The sequence below is a fragment of the Entelurus aequoreus genome, linkage group LG23, assembly GCF_033978785.1.
Source record: "Entelurus aequoreus isolate RoL-2023_Sb linkage group LG23, RoL_Eaeq_v1.1, whole genome shotgun sequence".
NCBI classification, from domain to species: domain Eukaryota; kingdom Metazoa; phylum Chordata; class Actinopteri; order Syngnathiformes; family Syngnathidae; genus Entelurus; species Entelurus aequoreus.
In genome coordinates this window covers 44569752-44584060 of record NC_084753.1, presented here as the reverse complement: position 1 = coordinate 44584060, position 14309 = coordinate 44569752, and the positions used below count along the sequence as shown (strand labels likewise).

General features: G+C 36.0%; 2 protein-coding genes and 1 gene segment (V, D, J or C); 1 reads left to right on the top strand and 2 right to left on the bottom strand.

Moving 5' to 3' along the window:
* The window catches only part of LOC133641012 (solute carrier family 2, facilitated glucose transporter member 1-like), a 33682-nt gene extending 20225 nt beyond the window's left edge, over nucleotides 1-13457 (bottom strand). Inside the window, exons 1-2 of the mRNA XM_062034796.1 lie at nucleotides 13003-13457; nucleotides 86-167 (exon numbers count right to left, since the gene is read on the bottom strand). Coding sequence (XP_061890780.1) covers nucleotides 86-100 — 15 coding nt within the window. The 5' untranslated portion in view covers nucleotides 101-167; nucleotides 13003-13457. The remainder of the gene's footprint in view (nucleotides 1-85; nucleotides 168-13002) is intronic.
* Nucleotides 1-14309, top strand: part of LOC133640900 (T-cell receptor beta-1 chain C region-like) — a 157135-nt gene that overhangs the window by 45720 nt on the left and 97106 nt on the right.
* Nucleotides 13424-14309, bottom strand: part of LOC133641188 (zinc finger protein 3-like) — a 24173-nt gene continuing 23287 nt past the window's right edge. The window contains exon 4 of the mRNA XM_062035122.1: nucleotides 13424-13524. Coding sequence (XP_061891106.1) covers nucleotides 13424-13524 — 101 coding nt within the window. The remainder of the gene's footprint in view (nucleotides 13525-14309) is intronic.

Sequence of the window (14309 nt, the reverse complement as noted above, 5' to 3'; positions counted from 1 at the left end):
ATTTTCACACCCTGGCAACATGTCCAGATGCATATTTAGGCTACCTCAAGGAAGTGTTACTGTTCCAGCGCTCTAACAAACTCACCTCCTGGGACGCCATGTGTCAGCTTCAGATGGGGTATGCCTCCCTGGAAATGCACGCGCATTTATTCCATCCTCTTTACCCCCTGCAAGGAAGGAAAACACTCTCAGAGTTGATGTCGTGCACAGTCCGGCCCAGTCCTCCAGGTCAGACCTGGGCAAAGTACGGCCCGCGGGCCACATGAAGATGTTCAATGCGGCCCGCCGGACGTTCTACATCATTTTTTTAACATGAAAAGTGTATTTGCCGTGATGATGTGACCGTAAGTCTTCAACTATACAAAGTATTTCAATGGTAGAAATCTGCACTTTTGGGTGTTCTAGGAGTTATTATGATAATCGAGGTCACAGCAGCTCAGACCAGGAACAAAGCAGAGTGGGCGGGGCTTGTTTACAGCCCCAAACACATGTGTTTAATGACTACTTAGTTCTATTTAATGTTGTCATTATGGTGGTACTTGATGAATACTTAGGTCGACTACACTACTGTATTTAATGTTGTCATCATGGTGGTACTTAATGAATACTTAGGTCTACTACACTACTGTATTTAATGTTGTCATTATGGTGGTACTTAATGAATACTTAGGTCGACTACACTACTGTATTTAATGTTGTCATTATGGTGGTACTTGATGAATACTTAGGTCTACTACACTACAGTATTTAATGTTGTCATTATGGTGGTACTTAATGAATACTTAGGTCTACTACACTACTGTATTTAATGTTGTCATTATGGTGGTACTTGATGAATACTTAGGTCTACTACACTACAGTATTTAATATTGTCATTATGGTGGTACTTAATGAATACTTAGGTCTACTACACTACTGTATTTAATGTTGTCATTATGGTGGTACTTGATGAATACTTAGGTCTACTACACTACTGTATTTAATGTTGTCATTATGGTGGTACTTGATGAATACTTAGGTCTACTACACTACTGTATTTAATGTTGTCATTATGGTGGTACTTAATGAATACTTAGGTCTACTACACTACTGTATTTAATGTTGTCATTATGGTGGTACTTGATGAATACTTAGGTCTACTACACTACTGTATTTAATGTTGTCATTATGGTGGTACTTAATGAATACTTAGGTCTACTACACTACTGTATTTAATGTTGTCATGATGGTGGTACTTAATGAATACTTAGGTCTACTACACTACTGTATTTAATGTTGTCATGATGGTGGTACTTAATGAATACTTAGGTCTACTACACTACTGTATTTAATGTTGTCATTATGGTGGTACTTAATGAATACTTAGGTCTACTACACTACTGTATTTAATGTTGTCATTATGGTGGTACTTAATGAATACTTAGGTCGACTACACTACTGTATTTAATGTTGTCATTATGGTGGTACTTGATGAATACTTAGGTCTACTACACTACTGTATTTAATGTTGTCATTATGGTGGTACTTGATGAATACTTAGGTCTACTACACTACTGTATTTAATGTTGTCATTATGGTGGTACTTGATGAATACTTAGGTCTACTACACTACTGTATTTAATGTTGTCATTATGGTGGTACTTAATGAATACTTAGGTCTACTACACTACTGTATTTAATGTTGCCATTATGGTGGTACTTAATGAATACTTAGGTCTACTACACTACTGTATTTAATGTTGTCATTATGGTGGTACTTAATGAATACTTAGGTCTACTACACTACTGTATTTAATGTTGTCATTATGGTGGTACTTAATGAATACTTAGGTCTACTACACTACTGTATTTAATGTTGTCATTATGGTGGTACTTGATGAGTACTCAGGTCTACTACACTACTGTATTTAATGTTGTCATTATGGTGGTACTTGATGAATACTTAGGTCTACTACACTACTGTATTTAATGTTGTCATTATGGTGGTACTTGATGAATACTTAGGTCGACTACACTACTGTATTTAATGTTGTCATTATGGTGGTACTTGATAAATACTTAGGTCTACTACACTACTGTATTTAATGTTGTCATTATGGTGGTACTTAATGAATACTTAGGTCTACTACACTACTGTATTTAATGTTGTCATTATGGTGGTACTTGATGAATACTTAGGTCTACTACACTACTGTATTTAATGTTGTCATTATGGTGGTACTTAATGAATACTTAGGTCTACTACACTACTGTATTTAATGTTGTCATTATGGTGGTACTTAATGAATACTTAGGTCGACTACACTACTGTATTTAATGTTGTCATTATGGTGGTACTTAATGAATACTTAGGTCTACTACACTACTGTATTTAATGTTGTCATTATGGTGGTACTTAATGAATACTTAGGTCTACTACACTACTGTATTTAATGTTGTCATTATGGTGGTACTTAATGAATACTTAGGTCGACTACACTACTGTATTTAATGTTGTCATTATGGTGGTACTTAATGAATACTTAGGTCTACTACACTACTGTATTTAATGTTGTCATTATGGTGGTACTTAATGAATACTTAGGTCTACTACATTACTGTATTTAATGTTGTCATTATGGTGGTACTTAATGAATACTTAGGTCTACTACACTACTGTATTTAATGTTGTCATTATGGTGGTACTTAATGAATACTTAGGTCTACTACACTACTGTATTTAATGTTGTCATTATGGTGGTACTTAATGAATACTTAGGTCGACTACACTACTGTATTTAATGTTGTCATTATGGTGGTACTTAATGAATACTTAGGTCTACTACACTACTGTATTTAATGTTGTCATTATGGTGGTACTTAATGAATACTTAGGTCTACTACATTACTGTATTTAATGTTGTCATTATGGTGGTACTTAATGAATACTTAGGTCTACTACACTACTGTATTTAATGTTGTCATTATGGTGGTACTTAATGAATACTTAGGTCTACTACACTACTGTATTTAATGTTGTCATTATGGTGGTACTTAATGAATACTTAGGTCTACTACACTACTGTATTTAATGTTGTCATTATGGTGGTACTTAATGAATACTTAGGTCTACTACACTACTGTATTTAATGTTGTCATTATGGTGGTACTTAATGAATACTTAGGTCGACTACACTACTGTATTTAATGTTGTCATTATGGTGGTACTTAATGAATACTTAGGTCTACTACACTACTGTATTTAATGTTGTCATTATGGTGGTACTTGATGAATACTTAGGTCTACTACACTACTGTATTTAATGTTGTCATTATGGTGGTACTTAATGAATACTTAGGTCTACTACACTACTGTATTTAATGTTGTCATTATGGTGGTACTTGATGAATACTTAGGTCTACTACACTACTGTATTTAATGTTGTCATTATGGTGGTACTTAATGAATACTTAGGTCTACTACACTACTGTATTTAATGTTGTCATTATGGTGGTACTTGATGAATACTTAGGTCTACTACACTACAGTATTTATTGCAGAGCGTTATGAAGCTGCTGGATGATGCATCAGACTTCAAATGCATCTATAAAGTCTCAGGAGGGTTTCCTACAGCCACATCTGTTCATGCTGATGTTTTCCTAAATATAGAAAGTTATTTGACAACACAAGTAGGGAAAGGACTCCCGGGTGTATCTGCATCCAATGCAGTCTGCTGAAAAGGACGGAAAGCGCCACTCGACATAGCGACTGACGCTGTGGTCAAACTTGGGATTGCCAAAAAAACACCTTTTAGGATAGTCAACACTCTAAAGTCAAGGCCCGGGGGCCAGACGTAGCCCGCCACATCATTTTTATCTGGCCCGCAAACACCTGGACATGTGTCAATAAAGTACTTCATATTTATTACTAAATGTCATTGATTTTTTTCTTTTTGACAGAAGAAATATATGCACTGCTTGACATTGCATACCTTTTAAACTTTAATGATATCCAATATTGCAAGAAATATTACAGTATGTTATCATACTTTCCCAACATGTTGTTGTCTAAATAAAAAGACTTAACTTTACATCAAACTACCCATCAAATTAATAAAAATGACAATAATAATAATAGATTTTATTTGTAAAAAGCACTTTACATTGAGTAAACAACCTCAAAGTGCTCCAGTGTATTAAAAAATAAAAAAAAAATTAAAAAAAGATAATTAAAAAATTAAAAACATTTTTTTAAACTAGAACAGCCAAATAGCTAAAACTAGTATGCATATATCTAAAAAAAAGCTTATTTAAAAAAAAAAAAAAAAGGGGTTTTAAACCTTTTTTAAAAGCATCCACAGTCTGTGGTGCCCTCAGGTGGTCAGGCAGAGCGTTCCACAGACTGGGAGCGGCAGAGCAGAAATAATAAATGTTGCGATGCTCTTCACAGCATATTACTGTAAATGGAAAAAAACTACTACTGTTTTTGCGTAAAAATTCTGTCAACTGAGCTGGCAGATTTTGACTGTACAATCTTGTTTTTAACGGTGTATTACTGTAAATGGAAAGACGGCACATTTGTTTTTACGCTAGAAAAACTGGCAGCTAAGTTGCCAGAAAAAAAAAATATTTTGTACTGTTTTTCCATGAAGAATATCATGTTGTAAAAACCAATGTCAATTTAACAGTCAATTTCTGGCCACTATAGATTTTATGGTGTATTACTGTAAATGGCAAAAAATACCAGAGTTTTTTACAGTCAAAAACTGGCATCTCAGTCAATAATTTTACCGTACAATTTAGTGTTTTTACAGTAAACGGTAAAATTTTACTTTTTTTTTTTTTCAGTTGCAGGAATTTTACTGTCAAATTAAAAATAGTTTTTTAGTGAAAATAGAAAACTTGTTTTTTTAATTGTAAAATAGTACAGATGTTTTTTTACAGTAAAAAAACTGCAGCTCGGTTGCAATAATTTCACCATAAAATGTACTGTTTTTTTTTTACAGCATATAACTGTAAAACAAAAACAAAAACACTACAACTGTTAGTACGGTAAAAAATTGGCAGCTCTGTTGCAATATTTTTACTGTAAAAAGTAAATTTTTTACTGAGAAAACTGCTTTTTCACGGTAAAAGTACTTCATATTTTCTCACTAAATGTCATAGATTTTTTCCTTTTCGACAGAAAAAATATATGTACTGCTTGACATTGCATACCTTTTCAACTTTAATAGTATCCAATATTGCAAGAAATATTACACTATATTATCATACTTTCCAAACATGTTTTTGTCTAAATAAAAAAACTTAACTTTACATCAAACTACCCATCAAATTAATAAAAATGACAATAAATGTTACGATGCTCTTTACAGCATTTTACTGTAAATGGAAAAAAAAAATACTACTGTTTTTGTGTAAAAATTCTGTCGACTGAGCTGGCAGATTTTGACAGATGTTTTTTTACAGTAAAAAAAACTGGCAGCTCGGTTGCAATAATTTCACCATGAAATGTACTGTTTTTTTACAGCATATAACTGTAAAACAAAAACAGTACGACTGTTAGTACGGTAAAAAATTGGCAGCTCTGTTGCAATATTTTTACGGTAAAAAGTAATTTTTTTTACTGAGAAAACTGCTTTTTCACGGTAAAAGTACTTCATATTTTCTCACTAAATGTCATAGATTTGTTCCTTTTCGACAGAAAAAATATATGTACTGCTTGACATTGCATACCTTTTCAACTTTAATAGTATCCAATATTGCAAGAAATATTACACTATATTATCATACTTTCCAAACATGTTTTTGTCTAAATAAAAACTTAACTTTACATCAAACTACCCATCAAATTAATAAATGTTACGATGCTCTTTACAGCATTTTACTGTAAATGGAAAAAAAACTACTACTGTTTTTGCGTAAAAATTCTGTCGACTGAGCTGGCAGATTTTGACTGTACAATCTTGTTTTTAACGGTGTATTACTGTAAATGGAAAGACGGCACATTTGTTTTTACGCTAGAAAAACTGGCAGCTAAGTTGCCAGGAAAAAAATATATATTTTGTACTGTTTTTCCATGAAGAATATCATGTTGTAAAAACCATTGTCAATTTAACAGTCAATTTCTGGCCACTATAGATTTTATGGTGTATTACTGTAAATGGCAAAATAATACCAGAGTTTTTTACAGTCAAAAACTGGCATCTCAGTCAATAATTTTACCGTACAATTGAGTGTTTTTACAGTAAATGGAAAAACTTTACTTTTTTTTTTTTTTCAGTTGCAGGAATTTTACTGTCAAATTAAAAATAGTTTTTAGTGAAAATAGAAAACTTGTTTTTTTATTGTAAAATAGTACAGATGTTTTTTTACAGTAAAAAAACTGGCAGCTCGGTTGCAATAATTTCACCATAAAATGTACTGTTTTTTTTACAGCATATAACTGTAAAACAAAAACAGTACGACTGTTAGTACGGTAAAAAATTGTCAGCTCAGTTGCAAGATTTTTACGGTAAAAAGTACATTTTTTATGGAGAAAACTGCTTTTTCACGGTAAAAGTACTTCATATTTTCTCACTAAATGTCATAGATTTGTTCCTTTTCGACAGATAAAATATATGTACTGCTTGACATTGCATACCTTTTCAACTTTAATAGTATCCAATATTGCAAGAAATATTACACTATATTATCATACTTTCCAAACATGTTTTTGTCTAAATAAAAAAACTTAACTTTACATCAAACTACCCATCAAATTAATAAAAATGACAATAAATGTTACGGTGCTCTTTACAGCATTTTACTGTAAATGGAAAAAAAACTACTACTGTTTTTGCGTAAAAATTCTGTCGACTGAGCTGGCAGATTTTGACTGTACAATCTTGTTTTTAACGGTGTATTACTGTAAACGGAAAGATGGCACATTTGTTTTTACGGTAGAAAAACTGGCAGCTAAGTTGCCAGAACAAAAAAATAACTTTGTACTGTTTTTCCATGAAGAATATCATGTTGTAAAAACCATTGTCAATTTAACAGTCAAATTCTGGCCACTATAGATTTTATGGTGTATTACTGTAAATGGCAAAAGAATACCAGAGTTTTTTACAGTCAAAAACTGGCATCTCAGTCAATAATTTTACCGTACAATTTAGTGTTTTTACAGTAAATGGAAAAATGTTACTTTTTTTTTTTAGTTGCAGGAATTTTACTGTCAAATTAAAAATAGTTTTTAGTGAAAATAGAAAACGTGTTTTTTTATTGTAAAATAGTACAGATGTTTTTTTACAGTAAAAAAACCTGGCAGGTCGGTTGCAATAATTTCACCATAAAATGTACTGTTTTTTTTACAGCATATTACTGTAAAACAAAAACAGTACGACTGTTAGTACGGTAAACAATTGGCAGCTCTGTTGCAAGATTTTTACTGTAAAAAGTACATTTTTTACTGAGAAAACTGCTTTTTCACGGTAAAAGTACTTCATATTTTCTCACTAAATGTCATAGATTTTTTTCCTTTTCGACAGAAAAAATATATGTACTGCTTGACATTGCATACCTTTTCAACTTTAATAGTATCCAATATTGCAAGAAATATTACACTATATTATCATACTTTCCAAACATGTTTTTGTCTAAATAAAAAGACTTAACTTTACATCAAACTACCCATCAAATTAATAAAAATGACAATAAATGTTACGATGCTCTTTACAGCATTTTACTGTAAATGGAAAAAAAACTATTACTGTTTTTGCGTAAAAATTCTGTCGACTGAGCTGGCAGATTTTGACTGTACAATCTTGTTTTTAACGGTGTATTACTGTAAATGGAAAGACGGCACATTTGTTTTTACGCTAGAAAAACTGGCAGCTAAGTTGCCAGAACAAAAAAAATAACTTTGTACTGTTTTTCCATGAAGAATATCATGTTGTAAGAACCAATGTCAATTTAACAGTCAATTTCGGGCCACTAAACTGCCAGCATGTTCTGTAAACCACGCCCACAAAAACAGCGGTAGTGTTTCTACAATTACTGTAAAATGTTGTACAAAAACCAAAAAAAAACGCTATATTGTACAGTAAAATGTTGTAAATGTCAAGTTTTTACTGTAAAATGGACAGTCTACTTAAAACAATTTATATAATTAACAATGAAATCAAACCCCCCACCCCCCACTTGTCACGTTTCATGTGTCAGGGGACATGGGAGACTAATTGAAAAGAGGCATTAAATGGAGACTATACTACAACAGGGACAGAAGCATTAAATGGAGACTATACTACTACGGGGACAGAAGCATTAAATGGAGACTATACTACAACGGGGACAGAAGCATTAAATGGAGACTATACTACAACGGGGACAGAAGCATTAAATGGAGACTATACTACAACGGGGACAGAAGCATTAAATGGAGACTATACTACAACGGGGACAGAAGCATTAAATGGAGACTATACTACAACGGGGACAGAAGCATTCAATGGAGACTATACTACAACGGGGACAGAAGCATTAAATGGAGACTATACTACAACGGGGACAGAAGCATTAAATGGAGACTATACTACAACGGGGACAGAAGCATTAAATGGAGACTATACTACAACGGGGACAGAAGCATTAAATGGAGACTATACTACAACGGGGACAGAAGCATTAAATGGAGACTATACTACAACGGGGACAGAAGCATTAAATGGAGACTATACTACAACGGGGACAGAAGCATTAAATGGAGACTATACTACAACGGGGACAGAAGCATTAAATGGAGACTATACTACAACGGGGACAGAAGCATTAAATGGAGACTATACTACAACGGGGACAGAAGCATTAAATGGAGACTATACTACAACGGGGACAGGAGCATTAAATGGAGACTATACTACAACGGGGACAGAAGCATTAAATGGAGACTATACTACAACGGGGACAGAAGCATTAAATGGAGACTATACTACAACGGGGACAGAGGCATTAAATGGAGACTATACTACAACGGGGACAGAAGCATTAAATGGAGACTATACTACAACGGGGACAGAAGCATTAAATGGAGACTATACTACAACGGGGACAGAAGCATTAAATGGAGACTATACTACAACGGGGACAGAAGCATTAAATGGAGACTATACTACAACGGGGACAGAAGCATTAAATGGAGACTATACTACAACGGGGACAGAAGCATTAAATGGAGACTATACTACAACGGGGACAGAAGCATTAAATGGAGACTATACTACAACGGGGACAGAAGCATTAAATGGAGACTATACTACAACGGGGACAGAAGCATTAAATGGAGACTATACTACAACGGGGACAGAAGCATTAAATGGAGACTATACTACAACGGGGACAGAAGCATTAAATGGAGACTATACTACAACAGGGACAGAAGCATTAAATGGAGACTATACTACAACGGGGACAGAAGCATTAAATGGAGACTATACTACAACGGGGACAGAAGCATTAAATGGAGACTATACTACAACAGGGACAGAAGCATTAAATGGAGACTATACTACAACAGGGACAGAAGCATTAAATGGAGACTATACTACAACAGGGACAGAAGCATTAAATGGAGACTATACTACAACGGGGACAGAAGCATTAAATGGAGACTATACTACAACGGGGACAGAAGCATTAAATGGAGACTATACTACAACGGGGACAGAAGCATTAAATGGAGACTATACTACAACGGGGACAGAAGCATTAAATGGAGACTATACTACAACGGGGACAGAAGCATTAAATGGAGACTATACTACAACGGGGACAGAAGCATTAAATGGAGACTATACTACAACGGGGACAGAAGCATTAAATGGAGACTATACTACAACGGGGACAGAAGCATTGAATGGAGACTATACTACAACGGGGACAGAGGCATTAAATGGAGACTATACTACAACGGGGACAGAAGCATTAAATGGAGACTATACTACAACGGGGACAGAAGCATTAAATGGAGACTATACTACAACGGGGACAGAAGCATTAAATGGAGACTATACTACAACGGGGACAGAAGCATTAAATGGAGACTATACTACAACGGGGACAGAAGCATTAAATGGAGACTATACTACAACGGGGACAGAGGCATTAAATGGAGACTATACTACAACGGGGACAGAAGCATTAAATGGAGACTATACTACAACGGGGAGAGAAGCATTAAATGGAGACTATACTACAACGGGGACAGAAGCATTAAATGGAGACTATACTACAACGGGGACAGAAGCATTAAATGGAGACTATACTACAACGGGGACAGAAGCATTAAATGGAGACTATACTACAACGGGGAGAGAAGCATTAAATGGAGACTATACTACAACGGGGACAGAAGCATTAAATGGAGACTATACTACAACGGGGACAGAAGCATTAAATGGAGACTATACTACAACGGGGACAGAAGCATTAAATGGAGACTATACTACAACGGGGACAGAAGCATTAAATGGAGACTATACTACAACGGGGAGAGAAGCATTAAATGGAGACTATACTACAACGGGGACAGAAGCATTAAATGGAGACTATACTACAACGGGGACAGAAGCATTAAATGGAGACTATACTACAACGGGGACAGAAGCATTAAATGGAGACTATACTACAACGGGGACAGGAGCATTAAATGGAGACTATACTACAACGGGGACAGAAGCATTAAATGGAGACTATACTACAACGGGGACAGAAGCATTAAATGGAGACTATACTACAACGGGGACAGAGGCATTAAATGGAGACTATACTACAACGGGGACAGAAGCATTAAATGGAGACTATACTACAACGGGGACAGAAGCATTAAATGGAGACTATACTACAACGGGGACAGAAGCATTAAATGGAGACTATACTACAACGGGGACAGAAGCATTAAATGGAGACTATACTACAACGGGGACAGAAGCATTAAATGGAGACTATACTACAACGGGGACAGAAGCATTAAATGGAGACTATACTACAACGGGGACAGAAGCATTAAATGGAGACTATACTACAACGGGGACAGAAGCATTAAATGGAGACTATACTACAACGGGGACAGAAGCATTAAATGGAGACTATACTACAACGGGGACAGAAGCATTAAATGGAGACTATACTACAACGGGGACAGAAGCATTAAATGGAGACTATACTACAACAGGGACAGAAGCATTAAATGGAGACTATACTACAACGGGGACAGAAGCATTAAATGGAGACTATACTACAACGGGGACAGAAGCATTAAATGGAGACTATACTACAACAGGGACAGAAGCATTAAATGGAGACTATACTACAACAGGGACAGAAGCATTAAATGGAGACTATACTACAACAGGGACAGAAGCATTAAATGGAGACTATACTACAACGGGGACAGAAGCATTAAATGGAGACTATACTACAACGGGGACAGAAGCATTAAATGGAGACTATACTACAACGGGGACAGAAGCATTAAATGGAGACTATACTACAACGGGGACAGAAGCATTAAATGGAGACTATACTACAACGGGGACAGAAGCATTAAATGGAGACTATACTACAACGGGGACAGAAGCATTAAATGGAGACTATACTACAACGGGGACAGAAGCATTAAATGGAGACTATACTACAACGGGGACAGAAGCATTGAATGGAGACTATACTACAACGGGGACAGAGGCATTAAATGGAGACTATACTACAACGGGGACAGAAGCATTAAATGGAGACTATACTACAACGGGGACAGAAGCATTAAATGGAGACTATACTACAACGGGGACAGAAGCATTAAATGGAGACTATACTACAACGGGGACAGAAGCATTAAATGGAGACTATACTACAACGGGGACAGAAGCATTAAATGGAGACTATACTACAACGGGGACAGAAGCACTAAATGGAGACTATACTACAACGGGGACAGAAGCATTAAATGGAGACTATACTACAACGGGGACAGAAGCATTAAATGGAGACTATACTACAACGGGGACAGAAGCATTAAATGGAGACTATACTACAACGGGGAGAGAAGCATTAAATGGAGACTATACTACAACGGGGACAGAAGCATTAAATGGAGACTATACTACAACGGGGACAGAAGCACTAAATGGAGACTATACTACAACAGGGACAGAAGCATTAAATGGAGACTATACTACAACGGGGACAGAAGCATTAAATGGAGACTATACTACAACAGGGACAGAAGCATTAAATGGAGACTATACTACAACGGGGACAGAAGCATTAAATGGAGACTATACTACAACGGGGACAGAAGCATTAAATGGAGACTATACTACAACGGGGACAGAAGCATTAAATGGAGACTATACTACAACGGGGACAGAAGCATTAAATGGAGACTATACTACAACAGGGACAGAAGCATTAAATGGAGACTATACTACAACGGGGACAGAAGCATTAAATGGAGACTATACTACAACGGGGACAGAAGCATTAAATGGAGACTATACTACAACGGGGACAGAAGCATTAAATGGAGACTATACTACAACGGGGACAGAAGCATTAAATGGAGACTATACTACAACGGGGACAGAAGCATTAAATGGAGACTATACTACAACGGGGACAGAAGCATTAAATGGAGACTATACTACAACGGGGACAGAAGCATTAAATGGAGACTATACTACAACGGGGAGAGAAGCATTAAATGGAGACTATACTACAACGGGGACAGAAGCATTAAATGGAGACTATACTACAACGGGGACAGAAGCATTAAATGGAGACTATACTACAACGGGGACAGAAGCATTAAATGGAGACTATACTACAACGGGGACAGAAGCAGTCAGACTGGAGGTCATTGTCAAATAAAACAAACCCTCCAACAAGTTCAGTCCACTCCTAACAGGAATCAGCACCAGAACCACGGCAAACCTCTTGTTTCTGCCCCTTGTCCGAGATCCGGGATGCAAATGTACACATAATGCTCACCTGTGCTGTTGACTCAATTTCCCTCCAGACAGTCAAAAGTGTGGCAAACTGCGTGCACACTAAGTTTCCTCCACTATCTCCCAGTCTGGAAGGTGGCTGCCATCCTCGTCCTGAGTGTGTCCACCTTCTTGTCCGTGCGCTGCACCCTGGGAAACACACACACACACACACACACACACACACAAAACACACACACACACACACACACACACACACACACACACACACACACACACACACACACACACACACACACACACACACACACACACACACACACACACACTTACCATACCAGTTAGTCCAGTGATGAAGTCACATGCAGCTGCTGAATTTGTGGCTCGCGCGATAAAATGACACCACCTTCTCCACTTCCCGTGGACCGGCTGATTTGCAGTCCGGGGCCTTGAGCAGACCAGTTCTACACCATCCTGGGCCTAAGGCCTCCAGGGCTGGGCTTTTGGCGACGGGACAGACACGTGCTTTGCGGCCCAGTGTGACGCTGAACCTTATTGCAGGCACCTTTCCAGGAAACCGTTTTGTCAGCTATTCCCTGGCACTCCACTACAAGCTTCTTTTTTTTATTACAACTTATTACTGTAAATAGAAAAAAAAAGAAAGCTCATTTGCAAGAATTTGACTGTGAAATGAACTTCTTTTTTTTTTTTTTTACTGAGAAAACTCCTTTTTACATAAACATTTCTGGCCACTGAGCTGACAGTTTTTTAATTTTTTTTAATTGTAAAATAGTACAGATGTTTTTTTACAGTAAAAAAAACTGGCAGCTCAGTTGCAATAATTTCAACATAAAATGTACTGGTTTTTTTACATCATATTACTGTAAAACAAACAACAACAACAGTATGATTGTTAGTACGGTAAAAAATTGGCAGCTCAGTTGCAAGATTTTTACTGTAAAAAAGTACATTTTTACTGATAAAACTGCTTTTCACATAAACATTCTGGCCACTAAGCTGACAGTTTTTTTTGTTTTGTTTTTTATTGTAAAATAGTACAGATGTTTTTTTACAGTAAAAAAAAAACTGGCAGCTCGGTTGCAATAATTTTAACATAAAATGTACTGTTTTTTACAGCATATTACTGTAAAACAAACAACAACAACAGTACGACTGTTAGTACGGTAAAAAATTGTTTTTTCCATAAAAATTCTGGTCACTGAGCTGCCAGTTTTTGTTGTTGTTTTTCTATTGTTGTATTTTTACAGTAAAACCAACAACTGTCGATTTTATGGTGTATTACTGTAAATGGCAAGAGTACCATTGTTTTTACAGTTGACAAGCAGTAGA